This window comes from Helianthus annuus, chromosome 14 (genome assembly GCF_002127325.2).
Source record: "Helianthus annuus cultivar XRQ/B chromosome 14, HanXRQr2.0-SUNRISE, whole genome shotgun sequence".
Taxonomy (NCBI): domain Eukaryota; kingdom Viridiplantae; phylum Streptophyta; class Magnoliopsida; order Asterales; family Asteraceae; genus Helianthus; species Helianthus annuus.
This window is the reverse complement of record NC_035446.2, coordinates 163311813-163338458: the sequence shown is the minus strand read 5'-3', so window position 1 is coordinate 163338458 and position 26646 is coordinate 163311813. Positions and strand designations below refer to the sequence as shown.

The following is a 26646-nucleotide window of genomic DNA, read 5'->3' as shown; positions in this document are numbered from 1 at the left end:
CAATGTTGAAAGAAGGAAGCAACCTCTAGTTACCTCGTTTTGTTTGGTTTTTATAAAGGAGTCGATGTCTTCTGTTATGCAACACCTCCCAAAGCTTGTATCAATTACGTGCAGTGCTGGAGCAGCCACATTTCCCTTGGTGAAAACCTTTATTTCAGGACATTTCTTGATTTCCAAAGTATGTAACGATGGGAATGAAAAATCACCCTTCCCTAAGCAAAATCCCTCGAGACTTTTAAGGTACTCAAGTTTCAAAGACTTTAGACAAGGTAACTTCAAAGTCTTATTGACTTTTGCATCACATTCAGACTCTTCTTCTTCTTCCTTGACAATTACCTTCAGGTTTTTGCAGCCACCTATATATAGGTCTTGAAGTTGTTGCATACTAAAAACCATGGAGCTAGTAAATACGTGTTTTAATACAGGGCATGATTGAATAAAGAGTGTTGTTAGGTTTGGAAACTCCAACACATGATGGTTGCTCTTCCATATATACTTGAGATGGGATAGATCATCTAACTTCAGCTGTGTTAGGTTTGGAATTTGTACAAGTAGAGTTTGAGTTTGGGATTCACTGTTTCTCCCTTCAAACACCTCCACGTCTTCTTCTTCCCTGAAAAGTAACTCCAATCCCAATTCCTCTTCCATTGCTTCTACTTCAAACACCTCCTCAACATTTTCACAACTTATGACTTGAATCCTTTCCAGCTTTTGCAGATGTAGCAACTCATTGAAGGGAATAATGCTTTTAACATCACGATTCCATTGCATGTCTATTTCAATCAAATTATGAAAAGACCAAGGTAATGGTTCCAAAGTAGTAGAGCACCAGCTTGTATGCTCCGAACTTGGTAAAATGGTCTGCAAGGCCAAACAGAAATATATTTAAAATAAGCATGTATTTTTCTTGATCCTTCTATGGGATTGGATTGATAGAGGGTATTTATATATCCACCATTATATTATTACAACTGCAAACATTAACATATACCTTTCCAGTCGTACCAACTCTTCCTGTCGGTAACGGTAACTGACAAATTGGGTTTTAACAAAAAGCTGGAAATTTGGGATGTATTATTTAAACTTCAGCCACCAGATTACAACTTAATGAACCTCAACTACTACATTGGTTAAATGGAATTAGTTTGCAATTATTACACAAGTAAACTTTTTAAATTAATCCGTAAGTTTGAAAAGTATATATATATATACATGTTAGAAATTATAATAATTATTAATATTAATGATGATAATCAACTCCACTAAAGGCTTGTTAGGTTCACATTTCTAATCTATAGATGTATACATAAGTAAACTTAGTGTTAAATAATTTATGTGAATAAATTGGAAATATACCTGATGCAAGTCTCTTGTCACGTGAAAATTAAGGCCACAGCTGTCAAGACTATGTTTGCCTAATCTCGTATGTATATACTTGAGCTTGGGAGCTATTGATTGACCAGATGTGAACACCATCATTTGTGGGCATCGACTGATCGTAACCTTTTCTAGTAAGGACCATTGGAAGTCATTCATCCCCAAGAAGAAACCATTTAGATTTGGTAGATCGAGTAGTGTAAGGGATGTTAGACGAGGAAATACTACAACCTTTCTTTGTTCTCCATTTTCTTTCTTCACAATTACTTCCATTGACTTGCAGCTCCGTATACTTAACACTTCGAGTTGTCTCAGGCTTCCAAGTGTGGAAAATGTGAATACATGATGCAAACGGTTACAAGATACGATTGTCAATTTCTTTAGGCCGGATAGTTGAGGCACGTTAATATTTTTTATTTTTGGAATAGACAGTGTTGTAGTATGAGCACCCCCATTTCCTTCATCAATTTTAGTACTACTACTGCCACCATCACTATTGTTGATCCCTTGAGTTTCAAATACCTCCAACATTGAACCACAACGAATTACTTGCAACTCTTGAAGATTTTGCATTTGTCCTATTGCATAATATGGAATCGCACTTGACAATGCATGACACTCGTATATGTATATCACTTTAGAGTACTGGCATAAGGACCATGAAACATCAACGACTTTGGAAACCTACAATAAATAAAAATAAGAATTTAACAAAATGAGAGAGGTTCATTTTAGAAGAAAGTTTAATTGATAAAAAAAAGATAAAACTATAAAACATTAAATTGTTTTTATCTTTGATAATTAATTAGTCTTAAACACTATCATCTTTCACGCTAAATTTTTCACCTATACACATCAAAAGTTATCCTACACATATTGAAATCTATTATTCACAACTCGTAATCTATCTTACACACCTCGTAATTTATCTTATACTCTAAATTATTTTATTTTAAAAAAAATATATATAATTTGAAAATAAGTTACAAATTTAATGCAGTTAGCCATTAAAGAGGAATGGGTTGTTTGGCAACTTCTGAATGGTTAAGTGCTGAACCAGTAAGAGGCAGGGATGAGCATTTGGTATTGGGTACCGGTACCGATTTTTCCGTACCGATTTTTTTGGTACCGATACCGGTACCCGCTTTTTGGCATTTTTGGTATCGGTACTGGTTCGGTACGGTAGCTGTAAAATACCGAATTTTACCTTCTAATACCGATACGGTACTTACCGAATATTTCGGTACCAATACTGGTACCCAGTTTTGGCGAATTTTAGTACCGGTGGTACCCTCATCCCTAGTTAGAGGCCTAAACTATTAAGTGCTGAACGATTTTTAAGAGCCAGTAAAATGCTTAACCATTCAGAGGCAAATTTCTAATCAATTCAGATAGGTGCTCTTAACCATTCAGACTCAGTATAATGTTTAAGCGTTCATAGGCAAATGTCTAAACCATTTAGACATCTGCTCGTGAAACAAACAGTCTGAATCATTAAGTGTTGAACCAATAAGAGGTCTGAACCATTAAGAGGTAAACAAACAACCCCGAAGACTACAAATTAGTAATTTATATAAGTTTACCCATATCTTCTTGTAATATAATATTAAAATACTTATATTAAATGAAACATTTTTATTGATTAATATTTCTTTTTTTTTATCTTACAATTACAATTTTTTTTCTCATTTAAACCCTCTGCTAAACAAAATATATACTAAACAAAGCAAATTTCATTCAAGATTTATAATTAACTTAAGAGAACTTTGACTTTCATTTTATATTCGATTAGATCTTTTTATGATGATCTTTTCCTAACATCTTCAAAATTTTGGAAGGTAAAAACAATAAAGAATATGTGTTGAAAAAAATATTCGATATTATCCTTTTATGATGATATTTTCCCTAACATCTTCAAAATATTGAACCTTTCACTTTCACATCACAACACCTCTCGTTTTTCCACTTTTTTTCACATTAAAATACTGTTCATTTTTTCTCATAAAAATCCTTCTAATTTTTTACACATTAAAACCAATGTTTTTTTTTTAATGGCCAACAAACTCAATCCCGAGCACTCTCAGGACACCCACTGGACAAACGGAGTACTCCGAGAGTAACCCGAGTCCACCACCAATTCCGGGGAAAACCCAGTAACCCACCCGCCCGTAGGCACGACGGTGAAATTACCGGTAAAACCCATTTGGCTCAAGGATCCAACCCAGGTTTCACTGGGTCTCCTATCATTGCCCACCAATGCCTCACTCTGCACTAAGTGGGAGTCGAACCTGCATCTCTCAAAAGAAATGCAAGTCCTCCACCACTTGATCTAGAGATCATTGGCACATTAAAACCAATGTACTTTCTTTTTTGTCTTATAAAAGTCCCTAAACAAATTTTTGCATATAAAAGTCCCTTCAATAAATAAATCTGAGCAAAATTCATTTTTTTTATTTTTGTCTATTAATATCACATTAGAAAAGAATTGAGATGAATTAACATTTTAAATTGAATATATGTTAAATTGAATATAAAGCTCGGTTACTTAATTTAATTAGTATACTTTAAATCGTTAAAGGTCCATGCTTAATTTTTATTTTTTCTATTCCAGTAAGCATTATAACCCAATGTCTAATTGGTTTTGTTTCAATTGTGTAACCTAACAGGATGTTTGATGACAATTTGAATGATGCGTGCACTTGTTTGTTATAATGAAAAAGAGGTTTTTCTTTGCAAGTTGCCATTGAAAACATTATGAATCGTTTTCAAAACATAAAAATGTGTATAGAGCAAATATTAAATGCATTTTTTATATATATTTCAAATGACTTTGTAACTTTATTATGTGTTTTTATTCAATGACATTATACTTTACTGTAATATTTATTTTTATTATGTGATTTGACCCGACTTGATCCGAACCGATCCAAAAAGTTCTACTCCGAGTTACTATAAACCGGGGTATCCATAAAAAAAGCCACCATAAAAAAAATTTCTGGCTCTGCCACTGGCTAAAGGTACAACAACCTTAAGCACAATTAAGTTGCTTATTTATAGGTTAATTAGCTTAAGAATTAAGATGATCAGATAGATAAATAACGAGAGGAGACATAGAGAAAGTTTAGAGATGAAAAGAATAGCTAAAATAATACCTTAATTTTTCCACCACCACCAATACGCTTTAGATTTTTTAGGCTCCTGAGTTTGAGAAAATGAAGATGAGGGAATACATTAGTGGTAGTAGATGTAGCCATTTCTTCATCTTTGTCATCTCTCTTTGAAACAACTTCTTCCAATCCACCACATGTAGATATCTCGATTGTCTTTAGGTTGGAAAGAAGTTTCGCCATTAGAGGTGAAAACAAATACTTAATCTTGTCGCATCTGCTCATGTATATGGTTGTGAGGCTGCGGAATGAGGATTGTTTATGTAGAACTGAGAATTTATTCCAATTGTCGCACTTCCACACATGAGTCAGCGTCTCCATTTGGCTTAAACTTAAATCCTTGAGGTGTGGAAATAGTAATATTTGTTGTTCAGTATCCTGAGGTGTTTCCGGTTCTCCATTGCGCATCTCAAATACTACATTCACTCTACCCGATAAACTAAGGTAAGAAAGTTGATGTTGGAAAGTGGGTATGAGATAGGATGGGAATACAACATTAAAACCATTTTCAACGACATCTTGTATCTCCTCGTTGGATGTGACATTAAACTGCATATATATCACAACAGTCGTAATTAGTGATTTGATTTCCAGTAACTATAGTTGAACTGTGTTACTATAATTTGCAACATACAATGGTTTTTGTAATGTATGCATTATGGTTTGTAAAGTGGTAATGATATATATTATATAGAGACATAATTTGCAATATATTGATGCAATGGTTGTTGTAACGTAGGAATTATGGTTTGTATAGAGGTAATGATATATAGATATAACTAGGATTAAGCACCCTCGCGTTACGGCGGGGGCCTATGATTATAATAAAAAGAGTTAATTACACAGATGGACCCTATGGTTTATAGCTAGTTTCACCTTTGGGTACTAACTTTTTTTAAATAGGTTTAGGTTTTGTAGTTTCAATTTTGTAACACATTTGGGTACTAACATCAAAATTAGTTAATTTTATCAATATAATGACTAAAATACCATTCCATTTTTTTTTAATTTTATCAATGTAACACCTTTGGGTACTAACACCTAAATAAATTTTACAAAATCTATTTATTTTCTTTTTATTATATCTCTTAATTAACATAATTATTTTTTTAATTTTCATCTTTTTATTAAATTTCTTATTTAACATAAAATCTACTAGTTACACCAGTATTATTATTTTAAGGGAATCCAATTATGTTAACTAATTATGATTTTAAATTTTTTATAGTTAAAAACTAATAATTATAATCATATTTTGATAAATTATCATATAAAAAAAAGTTAACTATAGAATAAATGTAGAGTAATTATGTGTGCTTTGTATTATTGTACATTGTTTTTTAAATACAAAACGCATGCAGATCGATTTAAACATAAACACCACAACAAAAACTTATACATGATCATACGAAACTTACACCTATTAATATACAACTGATGCGCACTAACAACTGAAAAAAAATGAAGATTTTAATATATAAACGATGAAAGTTTCACTAGAAATGTTTAATTATAATTTCTTATAATTTTTTTAACAAAATAATTTCTTATAATTAACAATAATTTCCTCGCAAGTGGATACAAGAATGAGACTGGTCTAACTAGTAGATTTTATGTTAAATAAGAAATTCAATAAAAAGATGAAAAAAATAAATAAATAGATTTTATGTTAATTAAGAGATATAATAAAAAGATGAAAATAAAAAAATTTAATATATTTTATAAAATTGATTTAAACTTAAATAAAATTAGATCTTAGTACCCAAAGGTGTTACATTGATAACATTAAAAAAAAATGGAAGGGTATTTTAGTCATTATATTGATAAAATTAACTAATCTTGGTGTTACTACCCAAAGGTGTTACAAAATTGAAACCATAAAACCTAAACATGTTAAAAAAAAGAAAGTACCGAAAGGTGAGATTAGTTATAAACCATAGGGTCCTCTATGTAATTAACTCTAATAAAAAAAACAACCAAGAAATAATTGGATTAATATTTAATGAAAAGAAAGAACATACCTCTTGCTCTTTGTTTCTCCCACTTTCTCCACACTCATATATGATGTCTTCAACTGCTCTCATATCAAACTTGTTGTTTGGTATAAATACATTTCTAAACATCTTACATTCTTTGATCACTATGCTTTCAACAGCTTCAATGCTACGGATGAGGATACTACTACTACTACTATTACTTGAGTTATATTCACCACATTTTATGCTCCACACCCCTCTTACCTTCTCTGAATCTGTCACTTTAATTCTTCTCAAACTGCTGTTACAAACTTCCTCAACTTCACCTACACATCCCATGTCAATGCTGAATATCACTTCAATGGAACCACATCTATGAACTTCAAGCTTTTCTAAATGTTTTAGTAGTCTCATAGGATTGGTTGGAAACAGATTCATTAGACTATCGCATCCCGCCACTTCAATCTCTCTCAACATGGAAATATTACTAACATCCACCTCACTAGATTGGTTGGAAACATCCAATATCTGCTTCAAATTCTTCATAGATGTAATCTTCAGTTTCTTCAACTCTGAAATTTTAACCTGCAAAAGTAGTTCCAACCAAACAATATTAGGAACAAAACATAGCTACTAAATTACAAGTTTCAAATTCAATTTGTATTATGTGTAATTAATTACATTGCTATTCAAGAATGTAGATATATTGTCCTTGTAAGAATAAATGCTAGTGAAGTTAGGAAGCCCATCAACTTCTAATTCAACGAGCTGAGGTAGGTCAACTGCATGGTCAATGAGGAACATACATACCAGCTTCGGTAGGTTTTCCAAAGACAAAAACTTTAGCAGTTCAAATTTAATCAGCTCACTTTCACTATTTATCTCCCTTCCATCGCCATGTACCAGCGCTTCCAAATCAGCGCATGATGAAACTTCGAGGCGCTCAAGTTTCCTCAACCCACTTGCCACATAAACTGGGAATAGGTATTTCAATTTTGGACAATCAGAAATCACAAGGTCTTTTAAATATGAAAAAGAGTGTTGATTATAAAGACGGTGCGAAACATCTTCAAGACGACTCATATCTTCCACTTGTAAATGAAGTTTCTCTGTTTTCTTAAATAACTCACTAATTTTCAAATCAAGAAGGTGGTTGCAACTAGTGACAAGCTTCAATGTATTTTCAAACAAATGTATTTTGTCGTCATATTGTACTTCCAATAGACAACCAATAGATATCTTGAACCTATCAAGTTTATTAAAGGACACATTCTTCATCCAAGTCTTCTTCTCAACAAACTCGACCTCTAATGCACAAAGTTGGCTGGATAGCATCTTCAGTTCTTCAAAATTGGCCTCCGTGAACCTGACTACTTTCTTGTCACCAACTCTCATATAAAGCTCTTCAAGATTGTGTAAATTTTTAAAGGCACCATCATCAATATGAAGGTCAACACATCCCGTTAAATCTAGTAACTTTAGCTTTCTCAAATTCCCTATTGCAGATGGTAACTTGTGAATGCTACAACCAGCGAAGCTGAGCACTTCCAAATTCACAAGATCTCCAACAAAATCATAGTCAAACATCAACTGGCATTCATGGAGAAGAAGTACTCTAAGGTGGGTAGAACAATGAAATGATCTTGGAAGCAATGGATATTGCATTTTATAATACGCTATGACTTCCAGATTTTCAAAATTTTCATAAAAATCTTTCGGAAAGTTGAGCAACAAATCTCCATGCATTAGTTGTAATAGAGAGAGATTAACATACTTAAAGTCTCTCGGAAATTCAGGCATACCTCTGCATGTTAATGAAATTTTGCTGCAAGAATTGCTCAATTCATCTCTACCCCACTTGGACATATCACTGTGGTTAATAATCCAGGTAGGATCGCCTTTGGAAACTCTACCTAACACAAAAGCAAGAACCAGATCATGCATTTTGACACACCCAAGGTGATCGCTATTGATCAACAAGTTTGCGTTTATGAGATTGCGCACACTTGTATATGTTAGATCTCTAGCCTCACTTAAAGTGGAAACATTTCTTAACAATTTTAGACCCCAAACGTATCTTGTGAGATGCTCTATCGGAATATTATAGTCTTCCGGAAACAAGCCACAATGCATAAAAATCTCTTTATCCTCATCATACTTTATATGCTCGTAGCTTATCTTGATAATTTCTTGCACATTAGCATCAAGATCATTATTCCTCAAACGGTTAAGTGTAGTTCTCCATACGAAATTTTCTTGATGTTTAAGAGTCGTGCCAATGAGTTTGATGGCGAGTGGTAAACGGCCACATTTCTTGACTATATCGCATCCTATTTGATATAGATCCTGATCATCTTCCTCTGAAAGTCCTGTAATTTGAGAAAATAAACCTTGTGCTTCCGCCACCTCCAAGACATCGACACTAACTAACCGAAGAACCAAATCAACACTAGCTGCAATTTGAGTGCAAATATTAGAATTCCTTGAAGTGAGCAACAACTTCACACCATTAGGTAAAGGACCTGTTAATCCAATATCTTTTAGTTCAACCTTCTCCCATACATCATCCAATATCACTAGAATCTTTGTTTTTTCGTCTTCTAATATATTCTTGAATCTTCTACAAAGATGTTCTGCCCTTGCAGCTTTGGTAGCTTCAGGTAGAACTTCACCGGTGCATAGTGCTATATCATTTTGAATAGAAAGCATGTTGGGATTGTTTCCAATAACCACCTTCACAATCCAATCAAACATCTTCTTGTCATGTGCAACCGTTTTGAGTTGTTCCATCATGGTTGTTTTGCCCACACCACCCATTCCACACAAGGCTATTACTTGACTAGTCTTGTCGTCTTGTTGAAGGAACCTGAATGCATCCTTAAATGTCTGATCTCTAGATTTGAAGTCACTTTGAGTAATTTCACCTGATGCTGACGGTGCAGACCATGAAACCGATTCCGAATTGACTCTTCCAGTAGGTATATTAGCATCTCTCCAATAAATTTCTTCGCTAATAAGACGTTCAATCTCCTTGATAGTATTGAAGGCATTTCTTCCTAATCGATACCTCATTTTGATGTTTAAACACCCAATGACATTGCTTGAAATGCTTTGAACTTCTTTCTTGACATTTTCAACATCCCCTAACCAACCCTCGACACGAGCAGGTGTCTCTTTATTATTTATAATGTTAGCGTGCTTGTGCGTTTCTACATCAACTCTTTTACCCTCTAAGACCGTCATTTTATTTGACATGTCCCTAACATATTTTCTGGAGGAAGTGACATATCCTAGTTGTTTCGTGATGTGTGTAGTCAAAATATTCACAACCGGACCAATAATTTGAGATGTCTGCTCCATTTTTGTGAGACCTACAAATCACATAAACATATAAAAAAATAGTTACCTAAGTGTGGTTTAAACTTTAAAAGTTAAATATATATATGTATATACTAAGGTCGGCTATGATGGTGTGCAGGGAGGACTTCCGCACAAGGCCCGTGATTTCGAGGAGTACGAGATTTTTTTTTTAAAAAATTCGATATGTGTATGTTTTTTTTTTTTAAATTGTAAACACATACCACTTCTAATATAGGCCCATTATAAAATACTTTTTAATAATTTATAATTTAGCTCACTACACATTAGGTTTATTGACACAATACTAATATGATTTTAATAAAAATTAGAGTAAATTACAAGTTTTGTCCTTTATGTTTGTACCAAATTGCAGACGGTGTCCTTTGCCTTTAAATTTGACGAGTTTTGTCCTTAACGTTTCAAAATCCTGCACGTTATGTCCTTTAGCCCTAACTCAGTCAGATATTTTTGTTAAATGTGATCATGTGCTTTGCACATGAGGGTATTTTTTCCATTTACTTTTTAGTGACTATTATATACAAAACAAAAAAGATATATATAAATAAAATAAACATCCCTCACACTCTCTCTCAATGTTTTAAAAACCGGTTTTTAAATCATACCGGGATGGCCTTAAAAATGGTTCAACCGGTAGAACTGGGTTGTACCAGGTGGTTCAACCGTATGAACTAGTTAACTCTATAATTTCATAGAGCTACATACGTACATGAATTATAATATAACTATTATCATGTCCTCTTTCTTTTTCAAGTTTTAAAATACAATCTTTCACACACACACACACACACACACACACACACACACACACACACACACACACACACACACACACACACACACACACACACACACACACACACACACACACACACACACACACACACACACACACACACACACACACACACACACACACACACACACACACACACACACACACACACACACACACACACACACACACACACACACACACACACACACACACACACACACACATACATACATACATATGGAGAGAGAGATACATCGAATTGCTTCAAGTCTTTCACTTTTTGACCCACTTGTGGATCTATTTACTCTCAGATTATTTTACTGAAATAAGTAAAACTACCGATGAAGATGGAACTGGAAGCATGATGAAGATGGAGTGATGAGCCGATGAAGATGGAGCTGAATCTTGTGGATGAGGTGATGAACCGTAAGTGATGATGGTTTTGAATGTCGATCGATGGTATATGTATATGATGAAACTCTAAAATACTAAAAACCCAAACCAAAATAACCATGGGCCGGTACCGGTATTACGGTTCAAACCGGTATACCGGATTTTACTGCCGGTATGAATCTTATGCCGTTTCACTTATTTACCGGGGTATTTCGTACCGGATTTGCATCCGAAACCGGTAATACCGGTATAACCGGCTGGTATTTACCGCTTTTTAAAACACTGCTCTCTCTAACCTACAACAACCCTTATCTCTTTCTCCCTCTCTAACCTACTGAACATCGCCGACCACCTGAATCTATTTTCCGGCGTCATTGCTAAAAAATCTGAAAACCCCAACTCCACCATCGCAAGGTTGAGGTGAATGTCGATTGTTGGTGATGAGTAATATGTGAATTAGAGGTTAGGGGTGGCTGAATATGGAGGTTTTGTGTGGAAATCGGTGAGGGTGGTGAAAGGCAGTAGTTGTGGCGGTGATGGTCTTCATCACGCCGGATCTCAATATAGATTTATGGTTTGGTGATGGGGGTAGGGTGGAACGGGTAGGCCGCAGGTGAGTTACGGCCGGAGTCCAGAGACTCGTCGCAGGTTGTTAGGTCGAGCAGCGAGTAGGTCGCCGGTGAGCCATGGCCGAGATTTGTCGGTGGATGCGGGTTTTTTTAGCGAGTTAAGGTTAGGGTTAGGGTTTGGTCAGATTTACAGGAGCGGCTGGAAGAGATGTTTGTAAGTCTAGAAACGACCACGTGTTTTTCCGCAAACGGGTGCAGCCGAAAGAGGTGTTCGGAGAAATCCAAACTGTGGGATATCTATGGATAACGAGCAAAGCAAGGTTGGGAGATTTCACTTGGGAGCAGTGGCGTCATTTTCAATTGTTTGGGGTTATGTCCGTTTTTTTCTTTTGTTTTGTATACCACCTCAAGAATGCAGATGGTAGCATTTGGGTTTGGATACTAACTAGGGTGGCAGTAGAGTGGATGGTGGTGGTGGTGCTAGATGGTGTATGGTGGTGGAAATGAGAGTGTTTTTATTTTAAATTATATAACTTTTTTATTTGTTTAAAAACTTTTTGATTTTTAAAGTTAATTACATAATTAGTCCTTTTGACATGAAATGACAAAAATACCCTCACATGTAAGGCACATGACCAGATTTAACAGAAAAAATTAACTATGTTAGGGCTAAAGGCATAACGTGCAGTATTTTGAAACGTTAAGGACAAAATTCGTCAATTTTAAAGACAAAGGACATCGCTTGCAATTTGGTACAAACATAAAGGACAAAAGTTGTAATTTACTCTAAAAATTATAACACACAACGGCAAATTTCATGGCAATTTCACTAACCAATAAATTTAGCAACGTATAGACGTTTTGGAGCATATGAAAGAATAGGATTATTTCCCTATATCGTTAAAGCATATAGGCACATTTTTTGAGCTCGAACAAGGTATATGAATTCTCAGAGACGCCACTGCTATATACCAACCAATACACATGATGTCTTTGTTTCATTTAAAATAGACTAAAGTCGGTGTTAAATCGCACTAGTGTTATGTAAATGTGTAACTTTTCAAAATAGTAAATGTGTAACTTTACAAAATTAAAACCCAAACTTCATATTTCTGATAATTAAACTAGAGGAGCCATTTATGTTTCAACTCTTTGAAAGTAATTAAGAACTATCTTTTAAGGGAAATACTAAAAGCTGAATGGAAGGAGAAGACTATAATTAGTTTTAATATCTGTTGGTAATCAAAGACAACTGAATGAACAAACAAGATGATTGAACAAGCTTGAATTTTGATTTCTAATAATAATTGTCGATTCTTGATTGCAATATATACAATGTATCAATACATGTATATAGAAACCTATGAAACAGTGCCTCCGATCCATACGTGATTGGCAAATAACCTTCAAATCTAATATACATATTACATACTGAACTATAACATTTGGCATCTCATATCACCAATATTTTCTGCTTTGCCTACGAAGAGCTAATGGATTTGTTTTTGGTTGCCTAAGTATAGACACTTACCATGAGGTCACACATCCTAATACTTCTTCCATCTAACCACGCTTCACTATAGAGTTCCCCTCTCATCTAGTAGCATTAAGCCCAAACATTGGTGATTTAAGAGGCCCGACATTCCTTATGAACCTAACGTATCTCCTAGTCATGGACAATGTGGGATTTTCCTAGGGTATTACAATCACCCTCCCTTTTGGACTCAACATCCTCAATGAGGTCTGCCCCACTATCCTAATCAGGGATGCGTGATTTTCCTAAGGTGTCCTCATGAAACCCCCCCCCCCCCCACAGGACTCAACAGTCATCGATAAGGATCCCCATCATCTATCTCGACCAACACAGACTCTGGTACCATTTGTAACATCCAATCTCTCGTACCACCAATTAATATTGTCTGCTTTGCACACAAAGAGCCCAGGGATTTGTTTTTGGTTTTCCAAGTGGAGACTTACAGGAGGTCACTCACCCTGATACAACTTCCACCGAGCACGTTTAACTATAAGTTTTTATCTCATCCACTAGCATTAAGACTAAAACGCGTTGGTGATTTAAGAGGCATGGCATTCCTTATGAACCCAACATCTCTCTCTGGCCACGACTGATGTGGGATTTGCCTAGTGTGTTACATAACCCTTTAACTTTCTATAAATACATTTAGACACATTAACCTAGTTTAAAATAGTGATACACTTACCCTTATTACTATAATAAATAATAAGCTTAGTTTACTTTCAACACTCCCCCTTAAACTAAACTTAGCTTAAGAAGGTCTTCAACTTTTCCTCAAGATCCAGTAGGCCATCATATTAGTACTGGTTCATCATCCTTGTGTCAGATCAGGTTAGACTCCTCATCTTTCACTCTGTTTGGAAATTCATTCATGTAATGTCCAAGTTATTGACACTTATGACACCTTATGTTAGGGATGAGCTTGGTACTATACCGGTACCGAAAGTACCTATCACAAAAATTGTCAAAAGTGGTAGCGGGTGCCGGTACTGAAAGTGCTCAGTACGGTATGACGAAGGTAAAAAGTGGGTAAAACACCCTACCCGAATCGAAAGTACTTGATAGTATTGAGAGTCCTTGCCCTCTTCTCATTGATCATCACAATATATAAGAATATAATAGTATCTCCTATTTTTAGGGAGAGATATACATCCATTTATAAGATATCTATATTCCTATTTTATATTATCTATTACAACCCCACAGTTGAAGCGTGAGGAGGCCAAATGCTTAGACTGGAACGGAAGTCGTCAAATAGAACCTTGCGTAATCCTTTTGTGAATATATTTGCAACCTGAGATCGGGCTTGAACATGGACTCGAATTGCACCGCATTGGACAAGTTCACGCACAAAATGGATATCCAACTCTATGTGTTTTGTATGTTGATGTTGGACAGGATTACCCGATAAGCATAAAGCGCTAATATTGTCACAATAGACCAAACTTGCATTAGTAACATGATTATGAAGCTCCAATAATAGATCTCTAAGCCAACACAGTTCAGCCAACACAGTTCAGCCACCACATTGGCCACACCGCGATATTCAGCTTCCGCACTCGATCTAGAGATAACCGCTTGTCGTTTCGAGGACCAGGATAGGAGGTTCGGACCCATGTAGACCCAATAACCCAAGATAGATCACCGAGTGTCAGAGCAGCTGGCCTAGTCGGCGTCAGTATAAGCCCATAATGAAGAATCAGAGGAGGACCCAAGTGTTAGACCGTATGACGAAGTACCCTGCAAGTATCTGATGATGCGTTTTAACGCATTCCAATGATCAATACGCGGCGAGTGCATGTGCATACAAATTTGTTGAACCGCATAGCAAATGTCAGGTCTAGTTAATGTAAAATATTGTAGGGCTCCAGCCAGACTACGATAAAGAGTCAGGTAATGAAACATCGGGATGGATGTGGCACTTAGCTTCGGTTTTGAATCAACAGGGGTCGCTACAGGTTTACATGTGGACATGCCGGCTCGCTCAATAACATCCTTAGTATAAACCTGTTGTGATAGAAACAATTTGCCAATGTGTCTTGTAACTTAGACCCCCCAAAAAATGGCAAAGAGGTCCAAGATCTTTCACAGCAAATTCTGGAGCAAGACGGGACATGAGATACACTCGGGGTTGACCAGTAGATGTGGTTAGGATGATATCATCAACCTAGATAAGCAGGTATGCAGTGGCCTAATTGTGGTGATATGTGAACAGAGAATTATCACACTTACTTTGCTGAAAATCCAAAGTAAGCAGAAAATCGGTGAAACGTTAATACCACATCTGAGGTGCCTGTTTTAAACCATAAAGTGATTTATTTAGCAAACACACATGATCTGGATACTAGCAATGTCGGAATCCCATTGGTTGGTACATATAAACTGTCTGATTCAGGTTACCATGGAGGAAGGCATTGGTAATGTCCAACTGATGAATCGGCCAATTTGAGACAAAGCAAGTGACAATACAGTACGAATAGTAGTAGGTTTAACCATAGGACTAAATGTCTCACCACAGTCTACCCTAATATGTTGATTACTCCCATCGCACACCAATCGAGCCTTATAACGTTCCAACGTACCATCTAAACGAAACTTATAACGAAACAACCACATACTACGAAGGGCTTCATATGAGGTTGTCTAGGGACCAACTCCCATGTCTTATTTTTAATAAGAGCATTAAATTCGGTGTTCATTGCATTATGCCACTCCGTATTGGACAAGGCCCGGGTTTTTAGGGATGGGAACGTCAACGAAGGAGTAAATATAAGGATTCGTTTCGGCTTAGAAATACCATCCATAGCACACGTAGGGGGGTGAGTATGGTAGGTGTGGTCAGACTCGGGGACGATTGTGTGGGCTGGGTAGAGGTCGTGATCGGTGTGAAGTTGTGCGGGGGGGGGGGGGGGTCATTTGTTGTTGGACTGGGCGGGTGCGTCTGGAATATGAACGAATTGGTAGGGAGGCTGGTACAGTAGGGTGAGTGGGCCGGTTCGGTGTGGAAGGTTGGGTCATGGATGTTTGGGCTTGAGGAGATTGGGTTTGTTGGGGTGGGATGTCGTGTTGGGTGTTTGGTGATTGTGGGTCAGTGGAGTTTGAAGATGATGTGAAGAAGAAGGGGTTTAAGGAGGTGTGAAGAAAATCATATGAATGTAGAGGAGGTTTGGGGTGATTTGGAAAAGGAAAGACAGTTTCATCAAAAAGCACATGTCGACTGATGATGATTTTGTGGGTAGAGAGATCAAGAGATTTGTAACTTCGGTGATTAAGGGGATAACCGAGGAAGACACATGGCATAGAGCGATGGGCAAGTTTATGTAAAGTAGTGTGTGGAATAAGTGGGAAACAAAGACACCCAAACCCTTGTAAGTGAGTGTAAGATGGGATGCAGTGACAGAGGCGTTGGGTAGGTGTTTGATTTTTGAGGATTTTGTTGGGTAGAATGTTTAGAAGATAAGTAGCAACTTCTAGGGCGTGATGCCAATAAGTGTTTGGTAGAGATGAATGTGCTAAGAGTGTTCAAATGATATTGTTAATGGACCTTATTTTGTGTTCAGCTTTGCCATTTTGAGACGAGGTGTGGGGGGCAAGAGAATCGAAAATGCATCCCGTTTTTTTGACAAAATTGTTGGAATATTGCGTTTTCATATTCTCTACCATTATCACACTAAAATTGCTTTATTTTTTGTTCAAATTGTGTGTTAATGAATTTTGCAAAGGTCGTAAATATGGAGTGTACTTGTGATTTATTTGACAATGGAAAAGTCCATAAGAAATTAGTAAAATCATCGAGAAAGAGTATATAATAACTAGGGGTGAGCAAATTAACCACCATAACCGATAACCGAACCATAACCGACATAACCGAACCACTAATAACCGATAACCAATATAACCAATGGTTATGGTTATGAAACTTTGTATAACCGCTCAATCGGTTATGGTTATGGTCATGAAGCTTTGGTTAACCGAATATAACCGAAACCGAACCGAAGTTGTGATGTTAACTTTATATAACAGATTTGTGTTTTACAAAACCATATAGAGGGTTTTTACTAATATAAAAGTATGCTAGTAACAAAATGATCTTGATGTAGATGTCATTTATTTTGATAAAGAACTAAGGTGTTATGGCCATAACTGTTTTTGTTTGAGAATTAACTTATTAAAAAGAACTCTAAATCGGTAGTTTAACCAAAAAGTTTAGTCTTCGTTATCTTATAAAATAGGCTCAAGCTAAGTTCAAATCGTGCACAACCCTATTTATTTCAAACCTTGCTTGGTTATGTAACCGAAATTAACCAAAACCGAACCATAACCGACTTCATAACCGATTAACCATAACCGAAGTTTGGTTATGGTTATGGTTACGAAAACTCCATAACCGAACTAGCGGTTATGGTTATGGTTAATAGTAAAAACCGACCCAAACCGACCCATGCACACCCCTAATAATAACGGTGACCTCCCGTACTTAAGACAGGGGTAGTCCATAGGTCACTATGAATAATATCAAAAGGCAAAGAATTGGAATTAACATAATCAACAAAAGGAAGTCTAATATGTTTACCAAACACGCAAGATTGACAAATTTAGGTTTTAAGCTACTAAAATCAATAATTTTCAAAATTTTTAATAGACTGTAATAAAGCAGAGCCTGGGTGGCCGAGGCGCTGGTGCCAAGTGTCTTGAGAAATAGCAGTGAGAGTGGTAGGAGAGGAGAACTTGAAAACTTGTGTAGGATCAAAAGTGTAGAGATCCCTTGAGCTATTGCATCGTAGGATAGGGGTCCGGGTCTTGAGATCCTTCACCAAAAAACCAAACGGGTCAAATTCAATAGAAAGTTGATTATCAGTAGTAAAACACCACATAGAAAGTAAGTTTTTAATTAGGGAGGGTGCGTAAAGAACTTGGTTTAGGGGCTATTTGGCAACTTCTAAATGGTTAAGTGTTGAACCAGTAAGAGGAGGTTTGAATCATTAAGTGTTGAACCATTAAGAGCTAGTATAATGTTTAACCATTCAAAGGCTAATGCCTGACCAATTCAGATTAGAGGTCTTAACCATTCAGACTCAGTATAATGCTTAGCCATTCAGAGCAAATGTCTGAACCATTCAGACATCTTCTCGCGAAACAAACAGTCTGAACCATTAAGTACTGAACTAGTAAGAGGTCTGAACCATTAAGGTGCTATTTGTTTTTGCAGACATAAATTGTCTGCAAGCTGATTTCATCTGTTTTCATGTCTACAACTGAAGATGTGGTCTGAATCTCTGCAAGCTGAAAATATAAGACTGTTTATTTTTTACTGTCTGCAAGGAGAAGAGGGGGGTCGTCGGACGGCGAGGAGGTGTTTTAAGCGTATATGAGGGATGAGTATATTATGGTTTTGTGAAGATGTTTGGAGAAGGGAGTCCTTAGCTTATTTTTTAAGATGAAAAAAGCTAAGTTCAGATCTACTTAAAAAAACAAACAGTCTTCAAGGGTAACGTCTGCGTGCCTGCAGACATCAGCTCCCTTGAAGATGTTTGAAGAAAAAACAAACACCTCCTAAGAGTCTCATTAAGAGCTAAAAAACAGCCCTTAGTTTAAGGGGGGGGGGGGGGTGAGGTTGCCTTGACCATAAACGGGAATGTTTATACGATTGCCCACAATTATGTTTCGAATTAAGCCATTATTAAAATAAGAAGTAAGAGAAGGGTTGGGAGTCATATGGCCCGAAGCGCCTGTATCCATGATCCAGTTCTAATCTTCAGAGTTAAGTGACATTGCATAGAGCTGGTCAATATTCGTTGGAGTGTAGTTCGCAGCATAAGACTGAGCGGGTCGTGGGCCTAGCAGACTTGGGCCAGAGTTGTTGGGCCTAGGAGTCGACGAATATGGGCAAGGAGGAGTGGGGCTCGATGCGGCCCAGTTGGAATTAGGGTATCTAGGTTGTGGGTCGGCCCATTGTGCAAACTGAGCAGGCCAAGGGGACTACGCAGGATGCTGAGCAAATTGGGGTGATTGACTAAGAGCAGATCCGCGACCACGACCAGATGAGCCACGACCCCGACCTTTACCGCGACTTCGACCACATTCCCTAGCCCGTTCCGATTCACTACGTTGGTCCTAACGAGTTGATTGTTGTTAAGCCGATGAGTGTTGATCAGGTACAGCCGTGAGGGCAGTGCCAGCAGCTTGAGCAACGTGTCTTGCCTGGTTCATTTTTCGAGTTTCAGCCATGCACAACCGAGAACGTGTCTCATAGAAATCAGGAAAAGGTTTCGTTTGTCGTATTATCATGCCACACTTTCATACTGGTCATTTAAACATGTGAGAAGTTGGAAGACAAGTTTTCATCGGTAATAGGGGAGCCAACGTTTTGAACTGATAAAAAATAACTTTCATTGCCTAACAATAATAAGCAGGCATGCTGGAAAACTGGTCTTGCTTAGTGGTAGCGAATTTGTTGTTCAAGTCTATCGTTTTGGTAGCCTTATTGTCTAGGAAAAGATTAGCCAAAGCGGTCCAGGCATCAAAAGCATTGGTGTTCGGCTTCATAATTGTGTGTAGAAGGTCTGTTGAAATAGTACCATAGATCCATTGTAAAACAATAGCATCCCCGGCGTTCCGAAGATTCAGAGGGAACTTTTTCTTTATCGGCAAAGGAGGTAGCAGCAGCAACAGGTTTAGGTTAAAGATGATCATAAACTTGGTATGCCTGCCATTGGATCTTGAAGAGCTCGGACCATGTAGTGTAATGAATGGCCTGACTCAATATCCAAGGGAACCGGGATGAGGGTTTTAATATTGTTGACTGTAACAGCGGGATGTAGGGAAGACGCCATTGAAGAGGGCTGAGAGAAAATAGGCAGCAAATGTAGTAGGGCACAAAGGTTTCCAACAGGTCAGTGGAGACACAAGAAGAGCAGCGTCTGTAGGGAAGACCTACAGACGCTTGGGAAGAAGAGAAGACAACTGGGAAGAGGTTTTCAGAAGTAGGGTATCGCCGGCTAGGGATCGGTTTAGGGTGATACCATGATAGAATTGAGAGTCATTGCCCTCTTCTCATTGATCATCACAATATATAAGAATACAAGAGTATCTCGTATTTTTTGGGAGAGATATACATCCATTTATAAGATATCTACCTTCCTATTTTATATTATCTATTAGTACTGATCTCGAAAACTGTCAAAAATGGGTACCGAATTTGTACCAAAATTAAATCTGTAGGGCACGATTTGGTACCAATATTATCCCAAAAAACGTCACATAAGGTACGTTTGTCCCATTGTACACAACCATCGCCTCAACCGTTCCCAAAACCCGACCTCTACCTCGGGCACGTCCAAAGTATTTGCAATTTGAGTTCCCACCACTACAATGCTCACACTTGATCTTTAGATTTTTTTCCCGTCTGCTTTAGCTATTAGAAGCCTTTAATCTACCAACACATGCATTGAAATGGCATCGTGTTATGATTGGCAAATTGTGTGATTGTTGCAAATAAATGAATAACTCTTTTGGTACTGAACCAAAAAGTTTTCCAACCAATCTTTTGTCATCTAGAGTATGCATGAGACCACTTGCTTGTTATGAAATCTTACTAATCTTTCTAGTGCACAGACATGGAGTAACTCATTAACATCCATCTTTAGGGATTCAAAGTCTAATTTGAGTATCTATAACCATGTTTCTTTAATGCTATCAGTTCCTACGTGTCAAACCTTTAATGTATCCCAAATATCTTTGGCTGAAGTAAGAACTACAATTTGCAAGAACAAATTTCTATAATCGCTTGGTATAGTAATGCAATTGTTGTATTGTTCATTTAATTGACTTCAGTTCCCGATGTTGGTTCCGCTGCTTAGACTTCCCAATGTTGTTCTATGACCCTTTTAATTTGTTTTCTTATACTAATAATCAAATTCCCTATTTATTTTGCATTTTCCTGTCAAAATCATATACTTCCTTATATTCCCAATTGAAAGAACATATACAAGCTAAACATCCAGATTCAATAGTATTTTTCTGCCTTCTTTGTTTCCTTTTGAAACCGAGACAACAATTGTCAACAATTTTTATGCCTGCTTCCTTTGAATCCGAATAACCACACTAAAAAATTTCTTAAATTGTTTTGATCCTTCTGATCAAACGCCTGACAACAACTACAGCCTAACAATATTAGGCTAATCTCAATCTCAATCTCATCTTCCTAGTTCAGTCGCTGCAGCCACGTGATGTAACACTCATTTTGTTACTCACATTCAGCCGCTTCATCTTCCTTGTTCGGCTGAGTTATTTCTCTCTTCTTCCTTCCTTTTAGTTTTAAAGTTTTTCTGAGTGGTAGCATAATATAATCTTACGGGTAACTTAACGCATAAAAAGGTAAAAAAAATCTACTTGGCCAAAAAAGTTAAGTGGTAACGGAGACTACCCCTTCCACCACACTAGTTCCGCCCCTAGTTCCGCCCCTGACTATGGAAACATATAGATCTATCTAAAGATATACCAAAATATATCATATGGAAAAAGTATATATGCAAACTTAGCATCACGACACCAAACCAAGTATTTTTCTTATACAACAGGCGGATTGTGTGTTTGGAAAATACAGCCAACGACAAAGAAACAACCAATGATGAATTGAATATGCAGAATCAAGTAGGAAGAAGAAGCAGAAGAATTACCCAGCAGCTATAGCGAAGCTTAAAACAAATTTTAATTAATTATAAAAGTAAAATACCTTAGCTTAGATGCGATCTTTCTTCAAAATCTCTGATGATAACACTGAGTTTTAATTAACGAGATGAGTAAAAGGAAGGATAGAAGGGGGGTTTTATAAATGTAATGTAATTATTGCCGACAGTGTGATCAGATGGTTTGGTGGATAGAAGGCCAGAAGGGGGTTTTTACAAACGTAATTATTGCCATGGTTTGGTTGCTGTCATACTTTTCAAAGATAGTACATAAATTGATTATTTTTTTTAATACGTAAGACTACAAGGTATGGCCATGGTCCTCCAAGGGAGGATGATCCGCCACATAGGCGAAACGTCATAGTTCTCCCAAGGATGGATCATCCTCCAAAACTAGAGGGCATGGGAGGATGGTCCTAGTCATCATCCTCCACCACTTTTATATTTTTTTATTTTTTTTAATCTTCAACTTTTTTTAAACATTTAACAAATAAAGTAACAAAATATTTTCATTAATATTAAAAAACATTACAAAAACAAAGTGCTGAAATGGGTCGCGCAGATTATTGATATTTTGGGTGAATTTTGAGCTATTTGACATGATTATTTTTTAAGAAAATCAGTAAATTTTCCATCATAAGATTTAATGATTTTAGGGACCTTTGGTTTTGAAACAAAGTGCTAGAGCCACTCTGTTGGATCAGTTGCTTAAAAACCAATTAATTTTGATCTATAAGCATGGTCACTTACATCATGTAGCTTTAATATTTCAATTTCATGTTTTTAACTTTTTATTCTATACATTATTCAAACTTTAATCTGTATATTATTCAAACTTCAAAGTTCATATATAGTGTAGTGTGACAACTTTTTAACATGTTTTATTTGCAGCTAAAGTCTAAAGACTTAGGTTGTTCAAAGGAAGACAAAAGAAGCTTCAATGACAACCAAAAGGCTAAAAGAATTGCTACACGCTTGGAAGTCTCTACCTGTGACAGCTCATGTATATTCATTTTGAAGTGAATTGTATTTTTTTAGTCTTCAGGGATTCTAAGGTTTTGCTTGGTGCTTTAATATTTGGTCCAGAAGATATCTATCTGCCGACCCTTAAACGTGAAGCCTAAGTTTGGAAAGGCCTAGAACAAAAATGATGATCGACATGGGCTTCAATGCCAGTAGATATTATATGTTTGTGTTAAGCCACCTGCGAAACTCGCGGGATCTTAAACTAGTGTATAATATATACACACATCACATTCAGACCCTCCATCTCTCTCTCTCTAAACCACCACCACCACATTTAGACCCCTCTCTCTCTCTAAACCACCGCCACCTTCATCCCCACCGCCTGTCAACACCTCTATTCACCGCCTTTCACCGCCATACCACTCAGCCACCACTGCCACAACCATCCCCGCCACAACCACCACCGCCGCCATCATCACCACTGCCACAACCACCCTCCGCCACAACCACCACCGCCGTACCCACTTCATCTTCCGCACTGCTACCAGCACCTTTCTATTTCGAAAAAGTTGAATCCATTCTATTTCGAAAAAGTTGAATCCAAAATCTATTTCGAAAACTATTTCAGAAACTGTCTGTTTCTGATGCAGTGTTTCGAAAAAAAATTGTTTCGGATCAATGATGGCTAAGATGAAGCACTGTTTCGGATGTTTTCCAAAATTGTTTAGAATAACAATTCGAACTCTTTCGGATAAACTCGAAGGTTGATTCGGATAACCGGTGTCGGAGGGTGGTCGCCAGAGAGCTGCCGCTGTGGTGTTGGTTAGATGGAGCGGGTATGGTGGTTGTACCGGTGAACAAATTCTCCATCTTTGACATCAGTAAGCACAAATCATACAAGAAAAATACCACCTACTAAAATTTTCAGGTAAAGAAACACACCCAAAGAAAAAAAATTCAAAATAATCAGTCAAATCTTGAAAAACAAATAAAAAAACTATACAATTCAAGATTACAAAATACAAGAACTGGGTTTGATTACCTGGGTATTTGTCTGAAAAACCCCAATGGGAGAATGAAAATCTATCAATAATTGAATGATAGATATTGAAAATTAAGAGACTTTTTAGGTCAAGATTTTGCAAAATTGTTTGTTTGGGGGTTGGAGTTTAAGAAGGGGAATGAACAAAGAAAGTGAGTAATGGGAACAAAGACAGAAACAGGAAAGACTAGAGAAAGATGTGCATTGAATTCTTTTTGAATTTTTTATTAGTGAGGGTATTGTAGTTATTTCACACTAACTTAACTAAGAAAACTAACCCCCATCTGCGCCAGGGACTATCCGAAAACGAAATTGCAAAAGTTGGGGGACTATAGCTGTAATTTTAGAAAGTTAAGGACTAAAGATGAATAAATTGGCAAACCACAGGGACTATCCGGGCATTTTTCTCTAATAATAATGTATTATCAAAATATCGAACATATCATGTATTATAAAACAAGAAACATGTATTATTTTAATGATGTTATAAATCATACATTAGTTTGTTTATCAAAATATCGAACATATCTATATGAAAAAAAACGTTCACCGTATTTTATATATGTGTAAAAGAACGGTTAAAATCCTATACTAATAAACAAAAATCTTTTTGTACACGTGTCACTCTCTGGTGCCTCCTCCCTTTTAATAATACATATTAATTTTTATACACAAAATATGATATAATATTAATTAATATAGTTAGAGATAAATGTATAAATTCAAATTTAATTAATAATTATCTATAACAAATATAAATGTATCAAATAATATAATAAGTATAATATTATTTAATATAGTTAGAGATCAAACGTATAATTTCAAATTTAATTAATAGTAAATTATTTTTTGGGTCCCTATGTTTTAGTGGTTTTAACCACTTGAATCCAAAATCAAAAGGTTTAACGTCCTGAGTTTTTAACACCTCATTCACACCACCTGTAAAAAAAATTCAAAAAACCTTTTGTAAGACCAAGTTCTTTAAGTTTTCACAACTTGTCGAAATTTTCATTTTACCCTAACCATATATATTTGTTAAGATAAAATATATTATTTGGATATAAACAATAATTACTAATAAAGTATCAAATCACATGTACAAGTACTTATAGTATATAGCTTAGAAGACTAAAATTACAAGCAGATTATCTAAATAAAGTACCAAATTATCTTTAAAGCGAACACTAAATGGTTTTTAATAGACATATTTTTTTTGCTATTAAGTATATAACATTATATTTACTTAAGCCGTATAATACACGTGTTCAATATTTTATTCCAATTTTAAATTTATGTTACTATCAATATGTTTCCATCTTAAAAAATGGTCCAACTTCCTAATAACATTGAGTTTTAAATATTAAACTTAATTTCAATCATATTACGCAACAAAAGACATTATCATCATGCTAAATAAAGACATTATATAATATAATAAAAATTTTAATTTGAATATTTAAATGTCAACTACTAATTTAAAAAGTTGTTGTAGACGCTCAAATTTATAGTTTAAAAAACTATAGTCCTACTTTTTTAAACGTATACTTTGTTTTTAGTATGATTTTTTTAACATGTAATATAATCTATATAATGATAATATTCGTATCTTGTCTCATGATTCATATATCTAAAAATAGTATTTATATCAAAGTATTTATTATATCATTAATATACATAGTAGAATTCAATTACAATAACTTATAATTATTTTTAAAAATACTTACAATTTTATGATCATTATTTTTTTTAGTGTTACTTCTTTTTAAGACATAATAAAATGGACTGTAGTATCTGAAAAGAGAAGTGAAAAATTAGAAAATTATTTTGAATAGCGAAAATATAACTTTTCTTTTGTTTTACTATTTTATCTAAATAAGTCATTTCATTAATAAGGATTATATACAAGTTTATAATTTACATTTTTTCGTCATTTAACCCGTGTAATACACGGGGTTGTAAGCCAGTGTTAATAAATAAACTAAAAAAGCAAAGATCATTTAAAAAGTACTTAATTTTGTATGCTAACTTAAATAATAGATTGGTGATAGTGAGCTATCAAAAGCCTACTTAAAGAGTTCAACATTATATTTAATGTAGATATTGGGTTGTAGAAAGCCTACTTCAACACAACAAATATTAGGTTAATCTCAATCTCATCTTCCTAGTTCAGCCGCTGCAGCCACCAGATGTAACACTCATTTTGTTACTCACATTCAACCACTTCATCTTTCTTGTTCGGCTGAGTTATTTCTCTCTTCTCCCTTCCTTGTTAGTTTTAAAGTTTTTTGAGAGGTAGCATAATATAATCGTAGGGGTAACGTAACACATAGAAGGTAAAAAGAAAATCAAATTGGCCGGAAAAGTTAAGGGGTATCGGAGACTACCCCTCCCATCACACTAGATCCGCCTCTGAATATGGAAACATATAGATCTATCTAAAGGTATACTACAACATATAATATGGAAAAAGTATATGTGCAAACTTAGCATCACGACAAAGAAACAAGCAATGATGAACTGAATGTGCAGAATCAAGTAGGAAGAAGAAGAAGAAGAATTATCCAGCAGCTATAGCGAAACTTAAAACAAATTTTAATTAAATAAGTAAAATACCTTATATAGCTTAGATGCGATCTTTCTTCAAAATCTCTGATGATAACACTGAGTTTTAATTAACGAGATGAGTAAAAGGATAGATAGAAGGGGGGTTTTATAAATGTAATGTTATTATAGCCGACAGCATTTCCCATATTTCCTTTTCATTCATACTTTTTTCTTT

The 26646-nt window shown here is 35.7% G+C and overlaps 1 protein-coding gene across 7 annotated transcripts in view; it reads right to left on the bottom strand.

Annotated features, from left to right (window-relative positions):
- The window catches only part of LOC110904715, a 28362-nt gene extending 1752 nt beyond the window's left edge, over positions 1-26610 (bottom strand). For 4 of the 7 annotated variants that reach the window (XM_035983477.1, XM_035983478.1, XM_035983480.1 and 1 more), the window contains exons 1-6: positions 11016-17077; positions 7202-9891; positions 6566-7105; positions 4530-5093; positions 1357-2061; positions 34-861 (exon numbers count right to left, since the gene is read on the bottom strand). In XM_035983477.1, the coding sequence (XP_035839370.1) occupies positions 34-861; positions 1357-2061; positions 4530-5093; positions 6566-7105; positions 7202-9891; positions 11016-11190 (5502 nt within the window). In that variant the 5' untranslated portion in view covers positions 11191-17077. Of the gene's footprint in view, positions 1-33; positions 862-1356; positions 2062-4529; positions 5094-6565; positions 7106-7201; positions 9892-11015; positions 17078-21906; positions 22254-23867; positions 24428-26480 lie in introns of those variants that run through there. The other 3 variants (XM_035983482.1, XM_035983483.1, XM_035983481.1) reach the window with 3 other exon arrangements.
- Positions 26611-26646: the final 36 nt, after the last annotated feature.